The 14,521-nt window shown below is 49.4% G+C and overlaps 1 protein-coding gene across 4 annotated transcripts in view; it reads right to left on the bottom strand.

Moving 5' to 3' along the window:
* Window positions 1-14,521, bottom strand: part of LOC123368710 (inner centromere protein-like) — a 29,814-nt gene that overhangs the window by 8,071 nt on the left and 7,222 nt on the right. For 3 of the 4 annotated variants that reach the window (XM_045013757.1, XM_045013758.1, XM_045013759.1), the window contains exons 6-16: window positions 13,789-13,822; window positions 12,269-12,386; window positions 11,051-11,144; window positions 9,766-9,904; window positions 9,556-9,690; window positions 7,681-7,692; window positions 6,640-6,749; window positions 6,180-6,300; window positions 1,692-1,787; window positions 788-918; window positions 122-209 (exon numbers count right to left, since the gene is read on the bottom strand). In XM_045013757.1, the coding sequence (XP_044869692.1) occupies window positions 122-209; window positions 788-918; window positions 1,692-1,787; window positions 6,180-6,300; window positions 6,640-6,749; window positions 7,681-7,692; window positions 9,556-9,690; window positions 9,766-9,904; window positions 11,051-11,144; window positions 12,269-12,386; window positions 13,789-13,822 (1,078 nt within the window). The remainder of the gene's footprint in view (window positions 1-121; window positions 210-787; window positions 919-1,691; window positions 1,788-6,179; window positions 6,301-6,639; window positions 6,750-7,680; window positions 7,693-9,555; window positions 9,691-9,765; window positions 9,905-11,050; window positions 11,145-12,268; window positions 12,387-13,788; window positions 13,823-14,521) is intronic. The other variant, XM_045013756.1, reaches the window with a different exon arrangement.

The raw sequence follows: 14,521 nt of genomic DNA, 5'->3' as shown, positions 1-14,521 counted from the left end.
AGATTATAGGCCTCACTGCTACCCTTCACTAGGAGAATGCAGCTGGTAAAGCTAAAGGCATGCTCAAGGCCAGACATAAATAGAATAAAGTCCACTGCACGACAGTGTCTCAACTGCCCACCTTCTTTTGGTTTTCCTCCTCCTCTGTAACCACTGCCAGCTCCATCTGCAGGTGAAGGGCCTTCCCCTTCTCTTGCTGTTTGTGACTCCTGGTAAATTAAAGCATAACCAAGTGAGTCACAAAAGACCCAGGTCACTTCCCATCCAGGCTGCTCCGATACCTGCCTTCTGCATCCAGAACCCTCCACTATAGCCCATCGCTCACACCCTTCTCCTAGTACTGATAAGATCTGCAGATCTTAAGGTGGCCATCCTACAGCAAAAAAAACGTCAGGACCAGACTTCAAAGAGAAACTGCTGAGCTTCAGTTCATCTGCAAATTTGACACCATCAGCTCAGGAGTAAACAGACTGTGAATGGCTTGCCAACTACAGAACCAGTTTCTCCTCCCTTGGTTTTCACACCTCTACTGCTAGAACAGGGCCTCATCCTCCCTGATTGAACTAACCTCGTTATCTCTAGCTTGCTTCTTGCTTGCACATATATACCTGCCCCTGGAAATTTCCACTACTTGCATCCGAAGAAGTAGGTATTCACCCACGAAAGCTCATGCTGCAAAACGTCTGTTAGTCTATAAGGTGCCACAGGATTCTTTGCTGCTTTTGCCATTCTTGTCGCTCTACCCCCATCCCTCTTCTCAAGGGTGTGGAAACAGGCCAGCTCTCACCTCTCCTTTGCCTGTTCCACCTGTTGCTGCTCTGCCAGTTTCTTCAGCTCCGCAATCTTCCTCCCTTTGTCGTGCTGCTCATCCTCTCTCCTCTTCTTCAGTAGCTCCTGCTGCTTGTGTTCATCCTCCTCCTGGGAAGGCAAAGCAAGTCCACTTCTATGCTAAATGGGGAGGGTAGCTGGGTTATGGGTCAAGTGCCCTTTCCTAGCCTTAACCCATAACCTACTCTGACCCATCCTCATCAGCACTAGTGTCTTGGACCTTAGTTGTGCAGCCCCTCTTCCTGCCCCCCATATTTGCTGCTATATGAAGAGGGACATCACCACCCCCAGCACCTATTGCACCTGGGTATAGGGGACAGCACAAAGTTACCCATCTCCAGAATTCATTTAGTCATGGAATTGCTAGGAAGTCTGGGATGGAATTATGCACCTGAGCTTTCCTAGTCCCTTGGAGGAAATGGAGGGCTGAGTGTTTGGAAAAATACCTACATCTGAAAATTTCAGCCCTATGGAAAAGCATATATGAAGGAGAGGTCAGTAAAAACATCATGCACATTTATGGTGCTATGCAACTCATAATGGTGAGCTGCATTAGAACATACGTGGAGAGTGACCATACCTCACCCTCACTGGGAAGGAAAGAAGGCATTTCAGTCACAAAAGGACTAGGAAATTGGGGGGGAGGGGGGGAAGAGGGGAGGAGTCTGTGTGTGTGCGCACGTCTCTGTACGTGTGTAGGTAAATCTATTCTGACACACTCATTGGCCTGTTCTCCCACAGCTATTTACTGGTTATTGTTCTGCCCTCTTCCCCATATGAAGCACACTGTGCAGATTTCCCATCATTCTGTTTTTCCAATGCAAACTCTTCTCCTTACAGATGGGACCTAATCTTGCTCTTACCATCTGCAGCACTTTCTGTTTTCGGGCCTCCACATCCCCAGTCTTCTTAGCTAATTTTTTCTTCATCTTTTCTTCTACCACCTTCTCTTCTCGCACCTGAGAGAATCACACACATCAGGTCTGGACCCTGCCCAGCCTCATACAAGCCAGTCTTGACATGTTTATCTACCACAGAAAGAAGAGTCAGGAGCTCTTCAGGAGTATGGGGCTCATCACATCCCATGGGGAAGATGTCTGGAGCGGAGTGAAAGTCCAAAGCCCCAGTGAAGCGTGTACATATTTTAAAGGCAGATGGCACCCAGTGCAGCGAGTTCAGCCTCAGAGTTCACAGGAGGAGAAGACCATCACCAGGAATGACTGGAAAGAGCACATGAAACAGAGTTACACAGAATCCAAATTACAGAATGCCATATTGCTACATGACCTTCATCAGAACAAGGGAGAGCCAGCAGGAAGATGGGCTTCCCTTTTGCTTGAGGTATAGTTTTCTAGCAGGCAAACTGATGTGCAAAATGAATAGGGGACATGGAAGTGAGAAGACCACAAATGCAAGATTCCTTCACTTTAGCTGAGTGGCCTAGCAATAATCAAGAACACGTGGAAAGGAACACGTGGTTGGGAGAAGAATACTGAGGACTGTATGTGATTCTGGCTGTTAGTGCAGGGGAAAGATGCAGTCCTTTAGTCTTTCCCCATAACCTTGAAGGATGGATCCTGAAAAGATATGCTTTATGCCTCATCACCCAGAATGGGAACAAGCGCTGTAGCTTGTTGAGTTTTCATCCTCATTTGGAAGGAGGAAGAAAAGGGGTTCAGTGAATGACAACCTTCTCCCAGAGCTTAAGCCAGACCAACCAAGCTGGATCCCCAGGCTCTTGGGCTGCCCCTAGAACAGTGGTTTTCAAACTTTTTTTCTGGTGACCCAGTTGAAGAAAACTGTTGATGTCTGTGACTCAACGAAGCTGGGGATAAGGGGGGTTTGGGGTGTGGGAGGGGCTCAGGGCTGGGATGTGGGAGTGAGGGCTGCAGGGTGGGGCCAGGAATGAGGGGTTCAGGGTGTGGGGCTCAGGGCTGGGGCAAGGGATTGGGGCCCAGGCTTACCTCGGGCGGCTCCCGGTCAGCTTCCTGCCTGTCCTGGCACTGCAGATCATGCTGTGCCCTGGAAGTGGCCAGCAGCAGGTCCAGCTCCTAGGCAGAGGTGCACAAGCCGGGAACTGACCAATGGGAGTGCAGAGCCAGTGCTCAGGGTAGGGGCAGCATGCAGAGCCCTGTGGCCCCCACCCCCAGCCTAGGAGCTAGACCTGCTGCTGCTGCTTCTGCAGTGTCGGAACAGGTAGGTACTAACCTGCCTTAGCCAGGCAGCACCGCCAATGGGACTTTTAATGACCAGAGCTGCCGTGACCAAGTCCCTTCCCTTCTGCGACCCAGTTCTGGGTCGTGACCCACGCTTTGAAAACCAATGTCCTAGAACACCAGGTAAACCACACACAGCACATCTCTAACTCGGCAGCAACTACTGATGAAGTGTAAGAGCAGCAGCAATACCCTGGATGCAAGCAACACTCAACTCTGGAGTATTCTGCATATTCTCCCTGGTCTCTGTCACATGAACAGCCTGCAGCAGTGTGCCTCACAGAAGTGGTATAAATAGAGACATCTGTCACACATGCATCTTTCAGCAGAGCTGTGTGTGGTTGTCAGCAGGCTGGAATCAAAGAAAGCAGGTCTTCCACTAGGAACTATTGCATCCAGGTGCAGGGGCATTGGCCTTTGCACTGAAGGTGGATTACAGGAGTAGCCCACATGCTTTAGTGCAGTGTGAACAGAGTGACCTCCCTGCTCCAAGTACAGGTCTGTTTGGACCCAATTTTAGGACTGACCAGGACTGGAACCAAGCTCACCTGATCCAAGCCTGAGAGTCGAGTTGTTCTCTGACTTAAGTGCAACCCTTCCCATGAACCTCACAGACTTAAGGTCAGAAGGGACCATTATGATCATCTAGTCTGACCTCCTGCACAATGCAGGCCACAGAATCTCACCCACCCACTCCTGTAACAAACCCCTAACCTATGTCTGAGTTACTACCTGACTCAGCAGGATCAGCACTGGTGACCGAGCACATCCATGGCTGCATACTGTGGAGTGAGTGTGCCAAGGAGCTGCAGGGCCTGTCACTCCGCAGTGTGCACACAGCACAGTGAAGTGGTGGCAGCTGGCAGGAGTGGGGCACACAGCTGGTGCTGGGCTGACCGCACAGGCAGGAAGATGAGAACTGAGCCAGCCCAAACCTGAGCACCCCACTCAACACTTGTAGTCTGGTTACAGGGCACAGGCCCTGCTGATAGGACTTTGCTCAGGAGAACATAAAAGACACCACTACTAGTCCTCAAAGAGCTTAGAGTACCATAGAGACTGAAATCCACGATAGGAATAAACACTGTTGCATGGACTTGACAGAACAGAGAGAGTCTTCCCCTGTTGAACAGAGGACTACGAATAGACCGTAAAGTGACTTTTTTTGCTCTAATACCAAGTGGCCTCATTACCCACTCATGGCCCCTGTGGTCTGTCACTATATCAAGGATTTTAGTAACTGCCGATATGTTTATCACACAGCGAGGCAATCCATTGCTACCCTCTACTACAGGCCTGCACAACAGGCGGCCGGCCCGCGGAGCCTCACTGTGCGGCCCGCCGGGGGATTCTAAATCCCCCCCACACGGCGCTCTGCGGGCAATCCAGAGCCCTTTGAATCCCAGCCGCAGCCGGGAATCAGAGGGCTCTGCGCTGCCCGCAGAGGCAGGGAGCCCAGAGCCCTTTAAATCTCAGCCGGGGCTGGGATTCAAAGGGCTCTGGGCCGCCCGCTGCAGCGGGGAGCCCAGGGCCCTTTAAATCCCAGCCCCTGGCTGCTGATTGCCCACTCCCCAGACCCCTGCCCCAACTGCCCCCCAGGATCCCCACCCCCTATCTAAGCACCACGGGTCCTTGTCCCCCGATTACCCCCTCCCAAGACCCCTGCCCCTAACTGCCCCTTGGGACCCCAGCCCCTATCTAAGCCTCCCTTCTCCTTGTCCCCAACTGCCCCCTCCTGAGACCCCACCCAACTTCCCCCCAGGACCTCACCCCCTACCTGTCCCCTGATAAATCTCCTGGACTCCCATGCCTATCCAATTGCTGCCTGTCCCCTGACTGCCCCTCCGAACCTCTGCCCCACCCAACCCCCCCTGCTCCTTGTCCCTTGACTGCCCCCCGGAACTCCCTACCCCTTCTCCAACCCCCAAACCGCTTACTGTGCCACTCAGACCAGCGTGTCTGGCTCCGTGCAGCTCCAGACAGTTGCTGCCATGCTCCCCCGTGGAGCCCACAGGCCCCCTCCCCCCAGCACCTGCCTTCCAGATTTGAACACCTCAAAATTCAGGAGTGCTCAAGCTCGGTTTGGGCAGCTTTTACTTCATTTCTCCCAAATCAAATATACTGATCCACTGTAACTTGCTGTAGAAAAAGTAGGATAAAATTGAGCAAGAAATGCTTATTAGGACTGGAATTGCTATTTTCAACAGCCATTGCCCTTTTGTTTGTTTGAAAGGAAGACAGTGATATTGCATTGGCAAATTCCCCATAGAAAGAAAGAATGGAACAAAAGAATAATAAAGGCACCTCAACTTTTCCTCATTTATGGAGGACAGTCTTATAATATGCATCCAGATATCCTCCAATCACACAAGCTGAAAATTGTTCCACTTTACTGCAGCTCTGTAACCATATGGGAACCAATCCTGTCTGTGTTTTGTGCACATCCAAAATTCCGGCTGAATGACCCGCCCTGGGAGAGAGTTACCAGTGACCCAGGGCTGGGGTGGCAGGAGGTGTGTGTGGGGGGGGCGCACTGGTGGCAGGGGAGCCCAAAGTTGGGGCAGCAGCAGGGTGGAGGGAGAGCACTGGTGGGGAGGAAAAGGGGAAGCCCAGTGCTGGGGTGGCAGGGGGTGTGTGTGGGTGGGGGGAGAGCCCAGGACTGGGGCAGCAGGAGGGTACAGGGGGGAGCCCAGGGCTGGGATGGGGGCAGCCAAATTTTTTTTTTGCTTGGGGCAGCAAAAAACCTAGAGCCGACCCTGCTGGGTTCCCCCAGCCGCCGGAGCCCCGGGCCCTTTAATTTGACCCTGAGGGCTCCCAGCCACCTCTTCAGCTGGGAGCCCCTGGTTGATTTAAAATAAAGTATCATCTCCCCACCCCTAACCTTCCTTTTTGGCCCACAGCTGTTTTGGTGGGGTGGCGCTAGGGAAGGAGGGTTTGTTTCCGCAGGGCTGGGCGGCCCTGGGGCGGGGTGTTTCCTCGGGCTGGGAGGTTTCGGCCCTCAGCTGTTTTCTTTGGAGGAATGTGTCCCTCGCCGCTTTATGAGTTGTGCAGGCCTGCTCTACTAGGTTCACTACCCATTGCCATGAGAAAACCCAGCTGTCCCGAGGGGCTCTGTTTCCAGGTTGGGTCTCTTACCTTCTCGGTCTTCTCCTCACTTTGAGAGAATTTCTGTTCCATCCGCTTTTTCTTCTCCTCTTCCATCTGCTCCACCCGTTCGCGAGCCTGCAGTGCCTTCCTCAGACGCTCCTCACGCTTCCTGGGGAACGAGTGGGGACAGTTAGCTTTGGCTGCACTGGGGATTTGCCCTGGTTATAGCTATCAAGGCCCCAGCACTGGAGCAGCTAGTGCACTGGTGCAAACCTCCAATGCAGAGCGTAAGAGCATTGCATTGGCTCAGCCTACCCTTGCTTCAAACTGGGCTAAGCTCCACTGGCACCAGCAGCAGCTGTACACCACCTACACTAACTGTTTGCATTAATGGAGCTGTAGCTAGCTACCAATGGGGGTAATCAGGGCAAGTGACCAGTGTAGACAAGACCTTGAAGTGCTTCAGAGCTGAGCCAGAAAAGGAGCAGCTGGAGGGGCAGCCACTCACAATTTCATCTCCTCGAGGCGCCGTCTCTTTTCCTCCTCCACTTTCTGTTTTCTTTGTTGCTCGGCCTCCTGCTTCTTCCTCAGGCTCTCCAGCCGCTGCCGCTCCTTCTCCTGGGGTGGGCAGGAAGCTCAGATTATACCCAACTGCTGGGGCTTGTTTCTGCCCCAGGCTACTTGGGCACAGGAAGCCAGAGACGACACACCTAGGAACTGCAGCTTCAGTCAGAGACACATTCACACTCCCTCTGGAATAGGCACGTGTTAGGAAAGATACAGTGCTGTTCTGGCACCAGTGCTAGTTCAACAACTCCATTTACTGAAGAAAAGTAGCTCGGAGGGTGAGTGGGGCAGTTCCTGTGAGACACCTCAGGCCCAACATCCAAGCAGAAACAGTTACTGCAGTTGACACGTTCAGGTAAAGACACCATCAGTGACTGTGTTGCTGTATTCACCACAAACCACCTAATGGCACTAGCCAGTGTCAGTGCTACAAACATGAAAATTCCTCCATTCTTTTCAGAGCCCTGAAGGGGACCCCTTTACGCCCTTTTTAGACACATGGTTTTTAATCTAGAAGATATAATGTGAGGCCTTTTAAGTCATCTAGTTCATTCCCAGTGGCCAAAGCATGATTATTCCCTACAGTATATTCTCCAGGGCTTTGGCCAGCCTAGTTTGAGTGACATAAGTAGTATCACTTCCACTGTTTCCCTTGGAGAGCATTTTACACACCATGAAATGTCCAACAGCAATCCCCTTCATCAGAGAGTCTCAGTTTGTATTTGCCATGGCTGAGTTTTATCCAGGTACTGTTAAATCCCCTTTGGGCCACTCTGAACAATTCTACTCACTTCCTAGTGTGCACACCCTCCACATGCTGCCCAGTACATCATCATTTCGCTCTCAGATGAGACTCGGAAGAAATATTAGGTCTGCGTGCAGGTTAGTGGTGAGGTTAAAGAGCTGCCAGTGCCCGTTAGAGAAGTAATAAATGTGCCCAATATGAGCCCACAGACCCTGTGATTAAGGAGTCGTTACTTACAACAAAATCCCCCTATTTAGATAGAAAAGAGGAGAAACAAGGATTACTGCTTGTGGAACTAGTTAAGTAAACCCTAGAACCACAACCTTTGGACTCTGATCTCATAACTAACCACTGAGCAAGATGAGACTAAACAGCTTTGGTTCTCAATGCGCTGCTTGTCTTACAACTGTCCAGCAGCCTGTTGGGCAGCAAAGACCCAATTTCAAATTCTAAGAAGTGTCCACGGACCATCCTAGAGTTTGGCAATCCCAGAATATTATGAGTTTGGGCTGAATGTGACAGAGAAGCCAAGATTTCTCTGCATGCAAAAGAAAGCTTTAAGGAGTTGATGTCAAGGTCACAATATGTGTTGAGACTTTGATATTAGCTAACTGATAGGGGGAATGGAAGATCAGATTCATTAGGATTTTAAGGTGCTCCTATACCATGAAGAGGTTATAAAAATGCACATTTTCAAACATGCAAAAATACATCCAAACCTTTGTTTCCCTACATTATCTTCCCTTCACCTCAATGCAACAGCTGATGCCACCACTACCCCAGGACCAACCTATACTCCTGAGGGAATTCTGTGCCACAGTGCAATGCAGAATTTTGCAGAAATTAATGTTGGGCATGCAGAATTCCGGCCCCCTGAAATCAGCTGCAGAGATGTTGGCCACCACTAGGGACTGCTGGACCAGCTCGCAAAAGGACAACAAGGGCAGGGGGTAGGTGAGTGAGTGATCTGGAGGGTTCCCAGAAGCTGCAGTTCTTAGCAGGCCCTGAAAGAAGGAGGTGGCAGCACACAGGAAACTGTGCAAGCCCAGGACCCAGCATCAGGCTGCTTCTCCCTCTGGATCCCTGTGCTCTAGGAGGGCAGGGTCTGAGAGTGTGTGGGCTGGGGTGGGGCATGGCTGGGTTCTGGGGGGGCGGGGTAGGGAGTGAGTGTGTCTGACCCCCAGTTGGGCTCTGTGGGGGAGGGGGAAGAGAAGCAGGAATTGGGTTGTCGTAGGGGTTTAACTCTCTACTCCTAGGGTAGGGTGACCCTGACAGCAAAATGTGAAAAAGCGGGATAGGGGTGGTAGTGGTGGTAATAGGAGCCTATATATAAGAAAGACCCAAAAATTGGGACCGTCCCTATAAAATTGTGACATCTGGTCACCCTATCCTAGAGGAATGTATGCATGCATCTGTAACCACACACACAGGCAATTTTGAAATGAATTGTCAAAATAATTGAAACTGGCATGATTATATAGCGTTGTTTTGACAAATAAAATGTGCAGAATTTTAAAATATTGTGCACAGAATTTGTAATTTTTTGCCGCAGAATTCCCCTAGGAGTAAACCTACCAGGCAGCCATAAAGACAACTGCTACAGGGGAAACTATCCAAACCCAGTACTTGGCATGGAAGAGTTTGTCAAAAGGATTTTCAATGGATTAAGCTAAAGACTACAGTCAGTCAATTTCATGCTGATGAAAGATACCAGCATGGCAATGCACTCCTGTACACCCCTTACCCTGACACGGCCTATGCTGTACTCTTGCTGGGGAAAAAAGACTTTGCTCTCCCGTAACACCAGCATGTCTGACTCTGGAGGGAGTATCTCCAGACATCAAAGGGGAAAATAATCTTCACGGCCCATTCAGTTTTTAGCCTCTCTGCCAGGACCACTGAGAGGAGAGTTTGGGTGCTAGATCGGACGTTCAGTCAGCATATCAGAATGTGAAGAGTTGTGATTTAAGTTTACTCCTTGGTACCGTTCCTCATTTGGAATCTTGAACGGCTTGTGATGCAGATTTGCAGTGAGCATTTCAAAGCAGACAACCTTGCCCCATACATTTGCTCTTCCCTTCTCACCTACAAGGGAAAAGAGATCGTCTCTACCTTGGAATCTGGTCGGGTAGGAGTGTTGCGTTTGATAAGGTTTTTCATGACACTATTGTGACCTGTGGACCCTGGGGTCACGAGCAGCTGGTTCTTCTGCACCGTCTGTAAAAAGTGTTTGAACGGATGCACAACCTATGAGGAGAGCAGAGGGCATCAGAAGGGGATCCAGAATAGGCAGAGTGATGTGGGGCCATGGAATCTACTCACCTTGCTGGCTGGGCTGGGCGAGGCTAGAGTCTTGCTTACAGGAGAAGAAGTGGCCTTATCATATGAAGGAGAGCGGTCACAGTCTTCTAGCTGTTGCCCATTACATAGCTCATCCACTGCTTGCTTATAACTCTGTCTCCTGAAAGAGTAAAGGGTATGTTACATCGAAGCAGCACAGGAAACATCACTCCTGGCCTCCCCTGCAGCCTTTGTTTTATACAACCCCTCCTGCCTACTCAGCACCATCAAGTGATCTGTGATGCCTATGTGAACACACCACATAGTCAGAACACGCAGCCATGAAGATGCTAGAAAAAGGGGATGGGATGAAGCGTGAAGGATGGAGGGTTCCTAGACTTACAAAACAATAGTTGAGATAAAGCCTATCTTACTAAGCAACCACAATGTTATTCTCCAGCCCCAGCTTCAGTAAGTGATAGATGCGAGTTTCTGATAGACGCCAGTTTGTCACAGCCAGCATCAGTAACGCAGGGGCAGGGCATGCGGCATAGTTGAAAGTGTGTTGTCTACTGTCCATACCCAGCACCATGTGAAAGGTTTAGTTTGCTTTGAAGAGTTTTTGTACATTAGCTTATTCTGGCACTACAAATTTGTTGCCACTTCCCCCCTCCCCCCCCCCCCCCAACTACAGAAGATGCTGTAGATTTCACAAGATCAAACAGAGCCTCAGAGGGACAAGAGGTTGAAAAAAAGGACAGAACTGAGAGCAACAACTGCATTTAAATTGGCTTTGGTGGATCTTTTACTACCATTCTCTTGTGTATGTAGGAGAATCAGCAGCTGCAGAAGCGAAGGAAAGAGCCAAGCCATTAGATATTTTAGGCACTTAAGATAAGAGTCTGTTCAAACTATTCTATGAAGTTGCTGCGCAGCCATCCTTAGCCATTCTACTCCTCCCCTCCAAGCAGCACTTAGAGATTTACAAACACAATTCCTTACTACATCCCTGGGGGGGAAGAGGGTACTATTCCCATCCAGAAAATGGAAAGCAGACACAAGTGACTTGCACAGTCATACCTAGGTTCTAGTCCCATCTGTGCCTAATTCACTAGGCCATGCCGCCTCTCAAGAGACCTATTTTGTATTAAACTGATGAAAATCTATAACCCAAAAATGTTGGTACATTATGTGGATTTGAAACCCCCTTTGATCAAATCATACCAAAGCTTTCAACCAAGGTACTCGATAGATAACAACTTAGTCATTCCAGCTCACTAGTCTATTTCTCTTCTCTCCCGCAGCCGGAGGCCAAGGAGGAACATACCGGATACTCGAGGGCTGTTCTAGTGGCTTGGCATTCTGGGGCTGCTCCTTGCTCCCACTGCTCTGAGAAGTGCCACTCTTTTTCAAATGGATCTCTGTGAAGAATGCTACAGTTAGTTCCACATGAAAGGCTTCCTACAGAAGAGGTCCAATGCCAGAGGTTCTTGTCTTCATGGCTCTCAAGACAAGCCTCATAAAAATACTGCAGAACATTACTGCTAAGAGCTGTGCCAATCAGAAACCTTATACTGAGCTAAAACAGGAGCACACTGGCTATTTTAAACACAAGTTTTATATCTATGCATTAACCAACATCACAAAGAATAGTATTAGAGTATGCACCTTGTATGATCACACACTGCTCTATGTAGAGACCCTTGATGAGACAGATAGCATGTTAGTCCATAAGAGGACTCTGGACACTCCACCCCCACCCCAATAAGATGCTCTAACAGGATCCTCCAACCAATGCCTCTTATGGGATTACACACTTCCTACAGTGAAAGCTGATCCCATCTCATAGCTCCTCACTTTGAGGCAGAGTGAGATGGGAGAGGCTGCAATCTCCTCTTATTCCTCCTCAGTTTGTTTCACGTATCTCAAGATAGTGTTACTACTCCAAACACCAGGGCCGGCTCTAGACCCCGGCGCGCCAAGTGCGCGCTTGGGGCAGCGTCCCACGGGAGGGTGGCAGGCGGCTCCGGTGGACCTCCCGCAGACGTGCCTGCGGAGGCGGGACCAGCGGACCCTCCACAGGCACGTCTGTGGGAGGTCCACCGGAGCCGCGGGACCAGCGACTGCCAGAGCGCCCCCCGCGGTATGCCGCCCTGCTTGGGGCGGCGCAATTCCTAGAGCCGCCCCTGCCAAACACTAATGACTTTTGCTCTTAAACACTAGACACTGAACCAAACTGAAGCTTTTAAGATATTTTCCTCTACAGTTCCCCACCCATTAGTTGCTCAGACTGAAGTGGTTTGTATAGACTCTGTCCAATTTCTCTCATTTAGATCTTGCACATTTATGAAAAACTCTGCTGAATGATCTAGCACAGGACAAATCTTACTCTGCTTTGGAGACAGCAAAGAGCCCTTGCAGGGTAAGTTAGGTCAGTAGGTGGCAAAGATGCAAGACAGACTATCAGATCTTTCATAAACCCCTAAGGGACCTCCACAGTCCCATGCTTCCTTGCTGCTCCATCAACAGTTTTAGCAATATTTACCTTTACAGTTTCCTGCCTGCTGCTCTGTCCCATTCGGTGGTTCAGTCTGAGCTGACTGTCCTGCAACAGGGCTGCCTTCATTTGGAATAATGAAGGTTTTCTGCAGGTGTTTTGGAGCCTGTAGGAGAAGGAAGCAGACTTTAGCAAGATCCCCCACAGAATCAGGGGTTCAGCAAGCATCCTGTGTCCTGGGAAGGGGGGAAAGGAAGGTTGCAAAGCCAGTGACTCTGGATGCACTCTGCACTGATTGCAGCCCTGCTGCTAACAAGCCAGGAACTGCTCTTTTTGGTTTGTAATGGCAGGAGGGCAGACCCACCGAGTTATGTTCTGCCTACTACGGACACAGGATGCCTGCTCATGGAGCAAAGACACAGCAGGGAAGGGGTGTTACAGACACCACCCCTCAAAGAGTCAGATTTGTCCTTCCTCCACTGGGACTTTAAGGTCAAGATTTTTCTAGACTGACTAAGTTGTCTCAGGCTGGGCACCCAAACTTCCTAGAGAGGTCTGATTTTCAGAGTCTCAGCAATTTCAAGGGGTGGTGGTGGTGGTGGTGGTGGGGAGATCCCTTCAAATGTTTCTAGTTGGACACCCACAAACTGAGGCATCCAAGATCACTAGTCACTTTTGAAAATCTTGGTCAAGCACCTTTAAGTGTCACTTTTAAACAGCCCTAGATTGAGGCTGCAAGCGATTCCCAGCTACTGGGGGGGCAGCCACCTCCCTGCACCAGAAGGATTAGAAAAGGCACAAACTCCATAGGCATTAGCACCTCTCCTTACAAACCAAGCACTGCACTGTAACTCCCAATCCACATAGCTCTTGCATAGACATGTGTGAGAAGTGAGGAAAGCGAGCGATTCAACCAGAAGCCTACACAATCTGGGTGCACAGGTCTTCAGACAGGTTCGTCAAAGCTCAATGGAAGCAAGTTGTAAAATGATGCTGACTTGGGAACTGAAATTATAAAATGTTCTGATACAAATCTTTAATTTTACTCATGTTTTATGATAGTGCCTAGAGAGTCCAATGGAGACTGGGGCCCAGTTGTGTTAGGCACTGTACAAAACAGTAGAGCAGTAAGAATCTGTGCCTTAAGAAGCTGACATTGTAAACAGACACAGAAGGGTGAATAAAAGGGATACAACATAAAAGCAGAAGATTGGAAACCAAGACATTGAGGGTAAGGGCCAGATTTTTAAATACAAATATCATTAAAAATCTGTCCCTAAGTGACTCACCCAAGATAATACAGGAAGTCTTGTATTTGAAACCAGGTCTCTGAAGTCTCAGTCTAGTACCATAATATACCAAGAACCAAGTTGAGGGGTCTTTACTTCCTTAGAAATTTTGATTTCTCAGACAGCTGAGACAGAACAATCCCCCAGACACATTCTCCAGTTTCAGTGACAGTGATTCTATCAGTTCAGCAGAGAGATCTAGACTCAGGGACTAGCAGCTAAGAAGCAGTACAGTTAACTTACTACATTTGTCTTAGGAAAGCCCAACTTCGGCCTTACCTTGTCACATTCAGCATTAGGTTCCAGTTCAGGCCTGAAGGGAGAGAGAGGTGTTTTGACAAGTTATCTGCTCCCACAGAGGAAGTAAGGAAATTATGGGTTTTATTCTTGTGGTGCTTCTGTCAGAGGCTTCTAGGCACCTTGGAAGAGCATGTTACAGGTGACCAAGAACACAATCTGACAGTCTACTTCAGTATATTAATTATATCTAAGTGTAGTGGGGACAAGATATTCATTCTGATCAATGGAGGAACTGTTCACACATGCTGGAGTCAAGACTCATGCACTGAAGTCTAACTCTACAATCGTCAGGCAGAGAGTGCATTTACTTCAGCACGAGACCCACAGACAACCCTGTTTGAACAGGCCAGATGGGGGTTTATGCCCCTTGTAGAAGGTCTTAGCATTGCTCAGGTCAATAGGTAGAATATGCCACAGTCCTGGGGCACAGACAGGTGAACCTGCTCTACCCTGCAAGCCTTGGAGACCACAAACTGCACACCTCTCCAATCTGGTGATGAGTGTGGAAAGGGACATTAGTTCACAGGGTTCAGGAAGTTAGTAAGATACATGGGACACAGCAAACCGGAAATATTCACAGACAGAGCCTAAGGAAACAGTTTCTTAGTCAAGCTGGCCAATATCTTGCAGTGCACTGTCATATTCTGCACAAGCTGAAAACACCACATCAGCCTTTTCAGGTAGCTCAGTACAGATATCTGAGAGGAAGAAC

The sequence above is a fragment of the Mauremys mutica genome, chromosome 4 (assembly GCF_020497125.1).
Source record: "Mauremys mutica isolate MM-2020 ecotype Southern chromosome 4, ASM2049712v1, whole genome shotgun sequence".
Taxonomy (NCBI): Eukaryota; Metazoa; Chordata; order Testudines; family Geoemydidae; genus Mauremys; species Mauremys mutica.
The sequence above is the reverse complement of the archived record's forward strand: the minus strand, read 5'-3'. Positions and strand labels throughout refer to the sequence as shown.